The sequence below is a fragment of the Simochromis diagramma genome, unplaced genomic scaffold (assembly GCF_900408965.1).
Source record: "Simochromis diagramma unplaced genomic scaffold, fSimDia1.1 OVJJ01000590.1, whole genome shotgun sequence".
NCBI lineage: Eukaryota > Metazoa > Chordata > Actinopteri > Cichliformes > Cichlidae > Simochromis > Simochromis diagramma.
Window position 1 is genome coordinate 28,674 of NW_024387057.1, and position 13,918 is coordinate 42,591.

At 38.2% G+C, this 13,918-nt stretch overlaps 1 protein-coding gene across 1 annotated transcript; it reads right to left on the bottom strand.

Annotated features, from left to right (window-relative positions):
• Window positions 1–1,844: 1,844 nt before the first annotated feature.
• On the bottom strand, window positions 1,845–13,321 carry LOC120741923 (immunoglobulin superfamily member 1-like). Its single transcript, XM_040045040.1, has 8 exons — window positions 13,230–13,321; window positions 13,074–13,106; window positions 10,827–11,090; window positions 5,203–5,469; window positions 4,828–5,103; window positions 4,380–4,679; window positions 3,293–3,556; window positions 1,845–2,595 (listed from the first exon to the last, which is right to left on the bottom strand). Exons 1-8 carry the CDS (start codon window positions 13,264–13,266, stop codon window positions 2,300–2,302), a joined length of 1,737 nt encoding a protein of 578 aa, XP_039900974.1. The 5' UTR covers window positions 13,267–13,321; the 3' UTR covers window positions 1,845–2,299.
• Window positions 13,322–13,918: the final 597 nt, after the last annotated feature.

Sequence of the window (13,918 nt, forward strand, 5' to 3'; positions counted from 1 at the left end):
ACTGAATGAGACTGTTGTGACTGTACCTGCAGCTCCCGTCTTCACCTCAGAGTAAACAGCACTCTGCTCTGGTTTATGATGCTTCCCTGTGAAGATCATCAGAGTATTTGACACAAGAAAATAATTTTTTTTTAATCTTTATTTTTTGTATTTTTACATTATATTTACAGTTATTATTTTTAAACTGCACGTGTTTTATGTACTCACTCTTCTTTCCAAAGGTTTTAAATTTAATAAGAGCGTATGTGACATCTTGATGTTCATCTGATCCTGAAATGTTCATATTTTAGTTACAGGAATGTAAACATGTCACATGGAATTAGTTTCATTAAATCAAAAGCAAGTTTCATCTCTAACTGCTCTGTGCTTTTCAACACATATACTGCACCATTTCTGTTGTCTTCGACATGAGAAACTGATTCGTAGATGTGATTAGTACCTAAAAAAAGACGAACCAGGGTCACATTAATCATTTTAATAAAAACATAAAATAGAGATTAAATATTTCTGTTCATGTCAAAACCAGGACTATGAGATATTTTCGGACCATGAACCCATAAAGTTGTTACTGTTTGTGTTGTTATGATATGAAACAACAACATTGTGGATTCTTTCAGTCGACTTAAAGACACAATCAGGTTGTAAAATCCTGTTTATTTCTCATTTTATGTTCATGTGTCAGCTGGCTGTTTGGATGTTTGTCCAACTGGATTTTGACGAACGTTCTTTGAAAAGCTGCTGAGCACAAAATTAACCCTCAAAACTGTTACTGTTAATGAAGACTGATTTAAAAGTCAATATTAATAATGATAATAAAGATGGGTAAAATGCTGACCATATTGAACATAGCCGTACTCATGAGTTTCATTCTGGTTGACTCCATGATTTGTGGAGGAGCCCGGACTGTGACTCTCAGACTGGATCGACCTAAAACAGGAAATAAACACAATAAACTCAAAAGTAACTGATGTTTGTTTAAAATAATAATAAAAAGTATTTTACCAACCTGGTGAAGCAGGAATCTGTGAAAGAGACAAATGTTATTACACATGTTTGTCATGTATAAATTGTTCCACTGATATTTTGTGTCATGAGATCAGAATACATGTATATGTGTGAATAATTAAAGTGTATGTAGTAAATAAACTCTCTAATACAGCATGAAAAGAAGAGGCTCTTACACTTGGACTGTCTGCAGCGATACAACAAGAGCAGGAGAATAATAATGAGAGAGACTCCACAAACCAGTCCAACCATCAACCAAACAGGAGATGAAGAGCTGTCAGCTCCTGACACAGTTACTGTAACAACAAACAATAATTAATTATTAATAAAGTATAAAACAAACACTCTGAGAGCACAAATCTCTGCTAAGGCAGCTCACTCTGTTGACAGCATTTACTTTTAAGGAAACAGTATTGCATTTTCTGTGTATTTATTTTGTTTTATTTGTACTGTCAGAAGTTTGTAGTTCAGTAAAAATAAGTCCAAAAGCAGATTTTTTTTCAACATGACAAGATAAGCAGATGTGAAATGTAAAAGTGAGGTCAGAGGTCAAATGTAACATGATATTTTAAATCTTTATACAGTATTTTCTATATGTTGACAATAAACAGCACCTTTATAAGAATCAGTTTCTATGTTAAAGGATTTCTATTTTTATTTTCCCCTTGTTTCAGTTTCTTCCTGCTTCAAGATTCGTTTTCATGCCATCATTCACCTCCAGTCAGACGCCTGCCACCTTGGATCATTACCCCCCTATTCACCACCACCGCTTCCCCCCTCGGAGCCTCTTCCTCACTTGCCTGCCTGCCCATCATTCAGCAGTTTCCACAGACCTCTGCCTTCATCCACTAAACCCAGCTACTCTGGACTCCAAGTAAGGCATTGTTGCAGCCACTTTATGAACACTCTCTGTCTTGTCACATTCCCTCTCAGATTTCCTGCCCTAACTGCTCTCTCCTCTCCCACAGATCTGCCGCCCTCACACTGTTATGTCCGCTCCTCTGGCCTGTCTCTCTCACCTCAGTTAAGATGTTTTTGTAGGACTCACTCATTAAGTTTAGGTTCATTTATGTTTTGTTCTTGTTGACCAAGTCGAAGCTTGCAAAATGTTGCGTTAAATGAATGAACCTTTGTTTGATGAAGAAACTTTCACTCATTACTTCCTGCACTTGAGTCCTGAATCACAACAATATTAAACCTGACAATATACAGATATTACAAAATATTACAAAAAGTTCTGACAAAATAGATCCAGGTGACTTCAAGCGTTAAACAGACAATCTAATGTTCCTTCTCAAGCATGAAATCCATTAAAATCCATCACGTTTTGATCCTGCTCACCTTTAACTGACATCCAGCTCTGTGCTGACTCTCTTCCTGAGTACTGACACTTGTAGAAACCTTCATCAGACTTTGACACTGCAGAGATCTTCAGCTCCCCTCGGGTATCATTTTGAATAAGTTTGTCATTGTGATAGAAAAACACATTGGAAAGTATTTTTTGTGTTCTCAAACTGCAGCTCAGACTAACAGAAGCTCCCTCAGTCACAGGATGAACAGGACTCACCAGGATAGGAACATTAACATCATCTGTGAAACAATCACACACAATTGTTTCAGTCACATCAGCTGGTGCACACTTTTAGAAAAAGCTGTGAGTCGTGTCTCATGATCTACATGCAGACCTGGCTTCAGAGAGATTTTCTGAGAGCCTGGTTTTAATGACTGGAGAGACGTTTGAACAAGTGACAACATTTCAGTGCTTAGATGTTCAGTTACAGTGGGTTCATCATGTGGACTATCAACACTTCGTGTCGTCAGCACTTGCATTTTTGTTAGAAGGCTGAGGGTCCATGGAGTGGATAATTGCATCATGTTACTATTTTATGTGGAGATTGTTGAATCTGCTATTCGTGATATCACTACATGTTTTGGCAAATTTTCTGTCAAGCTCAGATCCCAAATTCAAAATTTGATTAAGAGGACTGGAAATATAGTTGGGATGCTTCCTTTTATTTTTCCTGCAGGAGTCAAATTATTAACAGTGACATAATTTAATGGTTATAGGTGAAATTGTAAACATTTGTATGTTTGTCTTATTTTGCATCACGTGTCTCTCAGAAATGAGACCAACAAATTAGAATATTTTGATGCTTTTCTGTCTAAAATTGTCTGAATTTTTTTTGTTTTGCCACATAGAATTACTTCACATAGAGCAAAGCTGAGACAAATGTTCATGTGACGTCTAAATCATTCAGATCCAAGAAGGAAATGTATAATAACATACTCTGTACAGTGATGTTGACTGCACTGCTGAACTCTCCTGATCCAGACTCACACCAGTACACTCCAGTATCTGACTTTGATGTGTGGATGTTACATGTGGATCCAGTCATTCTCTCACAGTTATAATAATATAAAGGATCACTCTGGGGAACAGTCATCACTCTCCACTCAGGGAAGTTTCCCTCACAGGTCAGGGAGACAGAGTCAGAGGTGAAGTGTTGCACTCTGTCAGGACTCACTGTGAGAGACGCTGCTGAATGAACATCTGGAAACAACATGCAGTGAAGAGACAAAGCTCACAGATGTTAGGATTCAAAATATCACAGTGAAAATATTTGTTTGTTTGAAGCTTTTGTTTTGAAAATCAAATTTAATAGTTCAATATGATAAAGTGTTTGTTTGGTGAGACAACACTGAGTCTGACAACAAGCCCTGAATCACACAGACAGTAAATTAAATGGAAAACAAAGGAGCCGAATACTGACATGTTTAAGATGATCTAACCCACATGCTTTATCTGCTGGCAGCTCATGTAGAGCTTGGTACAGGTCATGTGACATCATGAGCTTTGAGTCATCACTCTCAGCATCATCTACCTGATACAGATCACTCTGAACACACTTCAGTCATTTGCTGTAATGTTTCTGCCATAATTCTGTGATATTGTCTGTTTCACAGATTCCTTCTACAGTGAGATATTTTGCAGCAGCAGGACCAAAACTAAAAACCTTTGAAGTATATTTTAAATGAACAATAACAGCAGCTGTTATTTGTGACGTCTTCTTCTAGCGTCCATCTGTAGTCAGTGTTTCTCTTGTATTTGTCAGAGCTGTTAACCTGCCTGCTGACATCTTTGTTTCTTTATTAACTATATTTGACTTTTTATCTGAACACCTACCTGAGCACTAAACAAAGAGTCTTAACTGTGTAAATGCTGTCTGTGCACTAAGTAAAAATAATCAGTACAAACAGTATGTACACAGACATCAATAGTTGTCATGGAGATGAGCTTGTAATGGTCTAAATCCTGGTGAATAAAAATGATGAGCTAACATGAGCTCATTGAAAGGACAGAGAAACAAACTGACCTGCAGACCAGACAAACTTTGGTTGACTGTGATCAGTGTGATACTCTGGGTCTCCTCTTCCAGCTCTGCACACATATCCTGCTGTGTGTGTCTGTCCATGAATGATGTAGGAGTCCTGTGCAGTCCCACTGCCATCAGGTAGCAGCTCATAACTGGAGGATTTCTCTGATAGATCAGGAACAGCTTTATACCAGTAGAAGCTCCATCCTGCAGACGGATGTTCAACCTCACAATTCAGAGTTACTGAGGCTCCAGGACTCAGCCATGATGGAGACACAGTGAGGACAGGACGGGGTTCATCTGTTCAACAAAGATTTTCTCTCAGTGAACATGTAGTACAGTCTCTGAACAGTGAGCTCAGTTTATACAAAGAATAATAATCTCAGTCTATATGAACAGAAACACATTTTACAAAGTGTTCAAACAGCTTAAAGCAAACATGACTTACTGTCAGAAACTGTCAGTGTGACTGAATCACTCCACTCTGTTGTTTCATGCTGTGAACTTTTCATTCTGCCCTTACAGCGATAGTTTCCACTGTTGAATGATGAAGCAGATCTAATCCTGTATTCATTTTGATTTGGAGGTTTTATGATGCTGTTTGCTTCCCACTCATAATCCCACTCAGTGTCTCCTCCATGGATCTCACATCTGACAGTGATCGTCTCTCCTCTGTATATCTCAGACCAGTTTGGATACAGAGTCACAACAGACCTGTTTGACACTGTTAATGTTCAACAAGGTACAATAAAAACACATGAATGACAAAAAGTTCAGTTACTATGAGATGTAGTGCTTTGTGGGAAGTTACATTTACACTCACCAGTTGTTTCAATCCAAACTGACTTGCTCCACTCTGTGTAGTAAACTGGTTCTCCTCTTCCTCCTCTGCACCAGTAGAATCCTCCCCTTGAGACACTGATTTGTCCATTTGTCAGAATCTGATAAGATTTCCTATATGTGTACCAGTAGTATTTCCATCCAGATGATGATGATGATGATGATGATGGGTTTACATAGCAGGTCAGGGTCACACTGCCCCCTACTGGAACAGCTGTGTTATCAGCTCTCAGTTCAGCCTTTGGTTTGGCTGCAGTTCAGTTTAGAAGAAGAACATAAAAGTAAAAATGACTGAATCAGAACAATTTAAAGGTTGGAAAAATGTAAATGATCAAATATCATGAAACATTAATTGTGAAGGTGTAAAATACTGTGTCAAACAAAATACTCTGAAATACTGTTTTGATCAGCACCATGATTTGTTATGTGTATTTGCAATTAATTCCACACATGTACAGTTCAAATAAGTAATTTGAAGCATGACTGAGTTTATTGGTCAGTAATGAGAAAGTAACCCAGGTTAATAGGATCTGATTGTGTTTTGAACATTTGAGAATTGCTCCTAAATAAATGTGAGCAGTTATCATTTCATTGGTGTTATTTTGTACTTTTGTTTTTCGTGTATTGTTCCTTTATCACATGTACCAGTGACAGCCAATCAGTGTAACCACAGCGAGCAGCAGAAACCTGAGTGAGGGGAAGAGGTTCAACAGCAGAGCAAGTTGTGAACACATGCATTTTTATTTCCAGTCTTTCACAGTGATGGTGTCCAACTTCAGACCTTGTGGATAAAATCTGTTTGATGGAGTTTGAATGAGGATTTGGTGAGTCACAGTTGGTTTGCTTTGGTGTCAGTTAGCATGCTATGTGCTTGTGTTCTTTACTAAATCTGATGTTAAAGCCTCTGATAGCTAAGATGAGACCTAGTATGTGTGTTTTATATTCTTTTGCTGTGGAAGCTGACATTTCCTGTCGATGTGCACCAGTCCCAGCCTGATCTGAGGCCTGAGTTTGAACACTGCTGTAGTTTTGCCACAATTTGTTTTCTAGAATATTTTATATAAAATGTGATTTAGAAAATAATTAATAAGAAAAGAGTCCAAACTGAAACCTTGAAGAATTAAGTTTAAAAATAGTAAAAATGGCTAAATAAGAAGCTGCAGTGATAAAAACTCCACATGTACAGCCACTGAGGTGAAGAAACTAGGATAACTACTTTTACACTTGTTTTTTCATCAAACTGGCAAAATCTTTTTTTCTTCACTCTGAGTGATTATTGTATATTTTATAACTACATTAAACTGTTTTACACTACTTTTGATACTCATCTATAAAGACACTTACAGTACTTCTGAAAGACAAAATATTTTGTTGTGTTTTGGATTAAACGTTTCTGAACATGTAATTCATGAACCCTTTCAGCTGTTGTTTCGTAATAACACTGTTAAACCCCTGATGATGGATTCCAGTGGCGTTCTGCATCTTGTCAATATAAAAATATACATAAATTAAAGCGACAGCACTGTTATAAAGCTCCCCCGCCTGTGCATCCAGCCTTTACATTACTGCCATCTTGTGGCTGCAGGTCTGCTTTTACTGCTTTGAGATCAGTTACTAACCATACCTGGTATAAAAGCAGTATCAGCATTGCCAAGTAAACAAATTTTAGTAATTTGGTATCATAACAGATGAATTTCTCCTTGCTAACCATCCTTGGTCAACATATATGATGTAGAGGAGTTGTTTATAGCTCCTTTAGAACATTAGCAAGGAAAGCTGTGACAATGGTGGAGAGGGGATGGCAGCTAAGACCTTGTCCATAAAACAGGCAAGCTGAAGTTGCATCTGAGTTCAGATTTACGGAAAGAAATCGTCATTCAGACTAAAACTGCATGGCTCGTCCTCTTCCACTTATGGCTGCCAGATGTGAGTTTCACTGAGCTGCTGCTTATTATCACAAAATCCTTCTGAATGCACCCAAGGCGTGATTCACCATTGCTAAAACCTCATAAATCCAACACACAAGAGATTAAGTCGCCAAATTAAAAACAATCAATGTTGGATTGAACTTTGCAAATATGTGTGAGGAAAAGTTATAAGAATGTCCCACTGTGTTTATATTTGTGTTCCTCTATATGTTTCTTTCAGTACAAGATAATCTAGGCTTGGTTTTGAGGGGTTGTTTATAATGTCTGACAAAGTAAATCTAAATTTTGTTTCTTGGAACTGCAGAGCAGTAGGATTAACAGATTTCTTACTTTGAGCTGGGCCTAAACTATAAAGGCATTAACTCAGAGAGAGAAATCTGAAGATAGTTTTTAGTGGAAGGGGAAATACTCGTGCCAAGGCACACTCTGATCTGATGGTCCTGGTTGAATTCATTAACAACCAGTTGCAGAACTCTGGGCAGCTTCACGGGTACTGATGGAAGTGTAATAAATACAGGGAAAAAAGTCTTTCTCAGAATCTCTTATGCACACAAAAGCAACTCAGAATCTAGAAAAACTTTTGCAAGATCTCACAAAAATGCATCTTTCTGATGGTGACAGTAGGCTCTGTTAGAGAGTGTCAAGCTTCAAAGAGCCAGGAAGGTTACAGTGTGCTGGTGAATCAGAATACGATAATTACTACTTTGAACCCTCACTCTCTCCTAAATAGTCCTTTCATAAGATCACAATAGTCACTGTGTTAGTGCAGTTAAGTAACTACTGGCAATGCTTTTTTGGTTCGCAGTACGGAAAGCAGCTCTGTCTTGTATTATAAAGACTGTGACATGAGACATTTAGAAACTTTAGTTTTAAATACAAAAACTGAAACAAAACAGTAATAACAAAATGTTTTGAATCATACGTAAACAATAAAAACAACCCACTCTGTTTTCAGTAGATTAAACCTAATCAAAGCATCAAATAAATAAAGACGTGAACGAGCAAAGCTACCATGTCTAGAGGAATGATGGCTTTTATGTACGTGCTCATGTTCTAAAACCAAACCAATATATCACTACTGGTGCCCACAAATCTGAGAACCACCAAATCTGCTGTCTGCCCTGTGTGGGCACACCCACTTAATAATAATAATAATGGATTGGATTTATATAGCGCTTTTCAAGGCACCCAAAGCACTTTACAATGCAACTATTCATTCACTCTCACATTCACACACTGGTGGAGGCAAGCTGCAGTTGTAGCCACAGCTGCCCTGGGGCAGACTGACAGAAGCGAGGCTGCCATATCGCGCCATCGGCCCCTCTGGCCAACACCAGTAAACACTTGTGTCCACAGTGTATGTTTTCCTGCCTACACAACCCCACAGCTACCCAGGGCTACGGAGGGTCCCAAGTGCCAAAAGTATTAATTAAATACATCATTAATGAATCAAAATAGGAAATAAATAAATACGTGTTTAAAATGAAATTAATTGACATTTAATTGTTATTTATATATTTAATTAAGGACTATTTCAAATTTTGATCAATTCATTTTGATGTTGGGTCTTGGCCCTCTAGGATGTAACAGTTACAGTGGGATACAGTTTGGGCAACCTTGTTAATAGTCATTATTTTCCTGTATAAATGGTTTTAACAATTAAAAATGTCAGTTAAATATATCATATAGGAGACACACACAGTGATATTTGAGAAGTGAAATTAAGTTTATTGGATTTACAGAAAGTGTGCAATAATTGTTTAAACAAAATCAGGCAGGTGCATAAATGTGGGCACTGTTGTCAGTTTATTGATTGCAAAACCTTTAGAACTAATTATTGGAACTCAAATTGGCTTGGTAAGCTCAGTGACCCCTGACCTATACATACACAGGTGAATCCAATAATGAGAAAGAGTATTTAAGGGGGTCAATTGTAAGTTTTCCTCCTCTTTTAATTTTCTCTGAAGAGCAGCAATATGGGGGTCTCAAAACAACTCTCAAATGACCTGAAGACAAAGATTGTTCACCATCATGGTTCAGGGGAAGGATACAGAAAGCTGTCTCTGTGTCTCTGTTTCCACAGTTAGGAACATATTGAGAAAATGGAAGACCACAGGCTCAGTTCAAGTTAAGGCTCGAAGTGGGAGACCAAAAAAAATCTCAGATAGACAGAAGCTACGAATGGTGAGAAGAGTCAGAGTCAACCCACAGACCAGCACCAAAGACCTACAACATCATCTTGCAGCAGATGGAGTCACTGTGCATTGTTCAACCATCCGGCGCACTTTACACAAGGAGATGCTGTATGCAAGAGTGATGCAGAGGAAGCCTTTTCTGCGCCCACAGCACAAACAGAGCTGCTTGAGGTTTGCTAAATGACATTTGGACAAGCCAGCTTCATTCTGGAATAAGGTGCTGTGGACTGATGAAACTAAAATTGAGTTATTTGGGCATAACAAGGGGCGTTATGCATGGAGGAAAAAGAACACAGCATTCCAAGAACAACACCTGCTACCTACAGTAAAATATGGTGGTGGTTCCATCATGCTGTGGGGCTGTGTGGCCAGTGCAGGGACTGGGAATCTTGTCAAAGTTGAGGGACACATGGATTCCACTCAGTATCAGCAGATTCTGGAGACCAATGTCCAGGAATCAGTGACAAAGCTGAAGCTGCGCCGGGGCTGGATCTTTCAACAAGACAATGACCCGAAACACTGCTCAAAATCCACTAAGGCATTCATGCAGAGGAACAAGTACAACGTTCTGGAATCTCAGTCCCCAGACCTGAATATTATTGAAAATCTGTGGTGTGAGTTAAAGAGAGCTGTCCATGCTCGGGAACCATCAAACCTGAATGAACTAGAGATGTTTTGTAAAGAGGAATGGTCCAAAATACCTTCAACCACAATCCAGACTCTCATTGGAATCTACAGGAAGCGTTTAGAGGCTGTAATTTCTGCAACAAGCAGATCTACTAAATGTTGATTTCATTTCTTTTTTTGTGGTGCCCAAATACACAGGTGAATCCAATAATGAGAGAGTATTTAAGGGGGTCAATTGACCTGCCTGATTTTGTTTAAACAATTATTGCACACTTTCTGTAAATCCAATAAACTTCATTTTACTTCTCAAATATCGCTCTGTGTGTCTCCTATATGATATATTTAACTGACATTTTTTATTGTAACAACCAACGATTTATACAGGAAAAATAATGATTATTAACAAGGTTGCCCAAACTTTTGCATCCCACTGTATATAGCACTTTCTAAAACCCACATTTCAAAGTGCTTTAAAGGGGCAACAGAATATAATACAAGTGGCATGTAAAACATATTTTACATGTAAAGCAAACATAGAAACACATAACATATAAAGCAAGTTAAAAAGTGAAATAAAATTGGGGAAATCCTTGTCATAAAAGAAACGAAATATTAAATGACAGAGCAAACTAAGCTGCAGTGATAAATCCACATGTGCACCAACTGAGATGAAGAAACTGGGAAACAGGCTGCATACTTTTATAACTACATTAAAAAGTTTTCACACTACTTTTTTTTAACCAACTATAAACAAATAAAATAAACTACTGTATTTTTGAAAGTATTTTGTTGTATTTTTAGAACATACAATATAAAGTGCAATATAAAATAAAACGAGTGAAAAATATCCAACTTACGTAATACAATCAATGTGGTGATGTCACTCCACTCTGTCCAAGAAAACCTTCTGCCCCGGCAGCTGTATCCTCCACTGTCAGCCTTAGTGGCTCTGCTGATTGTGTATACACTGTATATCTGACGTGTCTTCAACTTCTCACGTGTCCATTCATACATCCACTGAGCTCCTTCACCTCCCTGAATGTCACATCTGACAGTGACTGTCTCACCGCTGTATATCTGAGGCCAGGATGGCTGCAGGATCACAGTGGGCTTTGGAGGAGCTGTTCAAATAAAAAAAATCACATTAGCAGACTTAAAGAAATATAAAATTATTATTAACCTGTCCTGTATTTTATTGATCTTGTTGGTATTGGTTTTTGCATCCTAGTGATAATTTGACTTCCAAAACAACAAAAAGTTTTCTTTTTATTAAATAGATTAAACCAGGTAGTTTCCTGATATTTACAATATACCAGCAGAGGGACTGAAAACAAGCAGCTACACACAAATCTAAACTGTGAGACTGTCACCTAGTTGTGTGTGTGAAGCCTTGTTCTTTTCTAAATTTGACAGCTTTTAGAGGTATTTCCAGAGGACACTGAGGCAGACAGCACACCATGCAAGTTTAAATGTATAACAGTGTAAGAATTTACACAGCAATAACATTCAGCGATTCATTGAGTAATTAACATAACTTTATTATTTTAAAAAATCCTCAACACAAATTTGTTCCTCCCACGCTTTGATGACTGTGTAACACTCGGTTGTCAGCACAACATTTTACTCAAATCTGTGAATAAAAACAGACCTGCAGTAGAAAACCTGCAGCAGGCGCACATGTGTGAACAAAGAGTATGATGGCATTAAGCCCACACAGCCCACAGTCAACACAAAAAGACTGATAACACAACAGAAGCAGTGACAATGACGCTGGCATGTTTTAGTATAGAGGACTGTCTACACTAACACACTACAAAGAGCAAAAAGGCCCAGCTGTTACAGAGACTGTGAGCTCAGGTAGAAAGAAAACCTTTTTCTAGGGTCCAGAACAGCGGTGCCTCTTATTATAATCACCATAAAAGACCACAGACAGAGCCCTTCAACACAACACCTGATCCACCAGCTGCAACATGAAGAAAAACCTTCGCACTGTATACTGATACGCAGGGATAGGCCAATAAAAATATACATGGGCCAGTAAAACTCTGACCTGACCTGAGGCTGTTAGGTTGGACACTGAATTATTATTCTGCACCGTCATAACATCTGTTTTCAGCAGCAAACTTCAGAATGCTGATGTGCTTTTCTTCATTGCAGCCAACAACATGAAATTGTCCAAAATGTCTCGGTATGCTGAAGCATTAAGAGTTTTTTTCACTGGAACTAACTCCTGATAAACAGCCCCACACCATAATCCCCCCTCCACCAAACTTTGCACTTGGCACAGTGCAGTGAGACAAGTGCTGTTACCCTGGAAGCTGCCAAAAGCACACTCATTGTCAGATTGCCAGATAGAGAAGTGTGATTCGTTACTCCAGAGAACACATCTCCACTGCTCTAGAGTTCAGATGCAGCGTGCTCAAGACTTGGATGCAGCTGCTTAACCATGGAAACCCATTCATGAAGTTCTCTACGTTCTCTTCTTGAGCTAATCTGAAGGCCACATAAAGTTTGGAGGTCTGTAGTGATTGACTCAGTAGAAAGTTGGAGACCGCTGCACGTATCAGTATCCACTAACCCCTCTGTGTGGTTTTACTTAACCTACCACTTCATGCGTTGCTGTCGTTCCCAATCACTTCTACTTTGCTATAATACCACTAACAACTGACTGTGAAATATTTAGTAGTGACAAAATTGGACACAGGTGGCATCCACAGTGCCACGCTGGAATTCACTGAGCTCCTGAGAGCAACTCATTCTTTCAAAGATGTTTGTAGAAGCAGCCTGCATGCCTACATGCTCGATTTTATACACCTGTGGCCATGGACGAGCCGCAGGTCTCACTGTGAATTCAATGATTTGGATGGGTGAGTGACATTTGGCAATATAATGTACCTTTTGAATATTTATTCATACAAATTATTATAGTATAGTAAATATTTCTTATCCATTTACTTGATTAATCAGTTGAAAATCAATAAAATGCTTGATTACTAAAATAATCAATAGCTGTAGCTCTAAATAAGACTCAGTACTGTGATCTGTTTGAATGGTCAGTAATAACAGCTGCATATGTGAACTGCAAGAAAAACAGCATTTCTTACCTTCAGCATTTCCATAGATGACAGTACTGAGCACTAAAATGATGAATAAATAAAAGCTCATTAGACATTATACAACTGATTAAATCCAAATAAATATAAAGTAAAGCTTCTGTTAATGAGTCAGTGCCATTCAAACAATGTCAGACGTGTACTTACAGAAAAAGCCCATCGTGCAGAGCAAAGATTGCCCCATCGTTACATCCAGCCCTGCTGCACAAAGAGTTTTGCTTTGAACAAAGAAGATGAAGAAAAAAGAGAAGTTGTGTTTAGTTTAGATACAACAAGAGTTTTTCTGCAGTTTCTTCATCTGATTGGTCTCTCTGTGCTTCCTTCCCTTTTACACAAAACTCAAACAGCTCCTGTAGCTTGGACCACAGCAGTTAGGTGACAGGTTTACATTTCCTGTCCACTGCAAACATAGAAGTTTGTTTCTTTTGTTGACATCTTTCTCTGTAACATACAAAGCTGTTCTGTTGTCATATTTATTTATTTATTTACCATTTTCTTCTTTAAAGCTCTTCTGTGATTTTTGCAGTTTCCTGTGGATCATTGTCACGCTGCATTATTGCTTTTCTGGCAGACTGGGAGTCACTGCGAGTAGAAATATGAAAGCATCATTTTCTGCTTTGGAGCCTGTATTTTCTATGAAGTCTTTTTAATTCATTTGTTTTTTTTCTTTGTTTATGAGTCTCTGCATGCAAACATGTAGATGTATTTCACAGTTAGCACAAACGTTATCATGCAGTGAAAAAGCTCCTTTGATCTGTGAATGTTCACAACTTGTGGTTAAATTCTGGGTTTAAGTTTGGTGGAGACCCAAACACAGGAAACGACTCAGTGTGTGG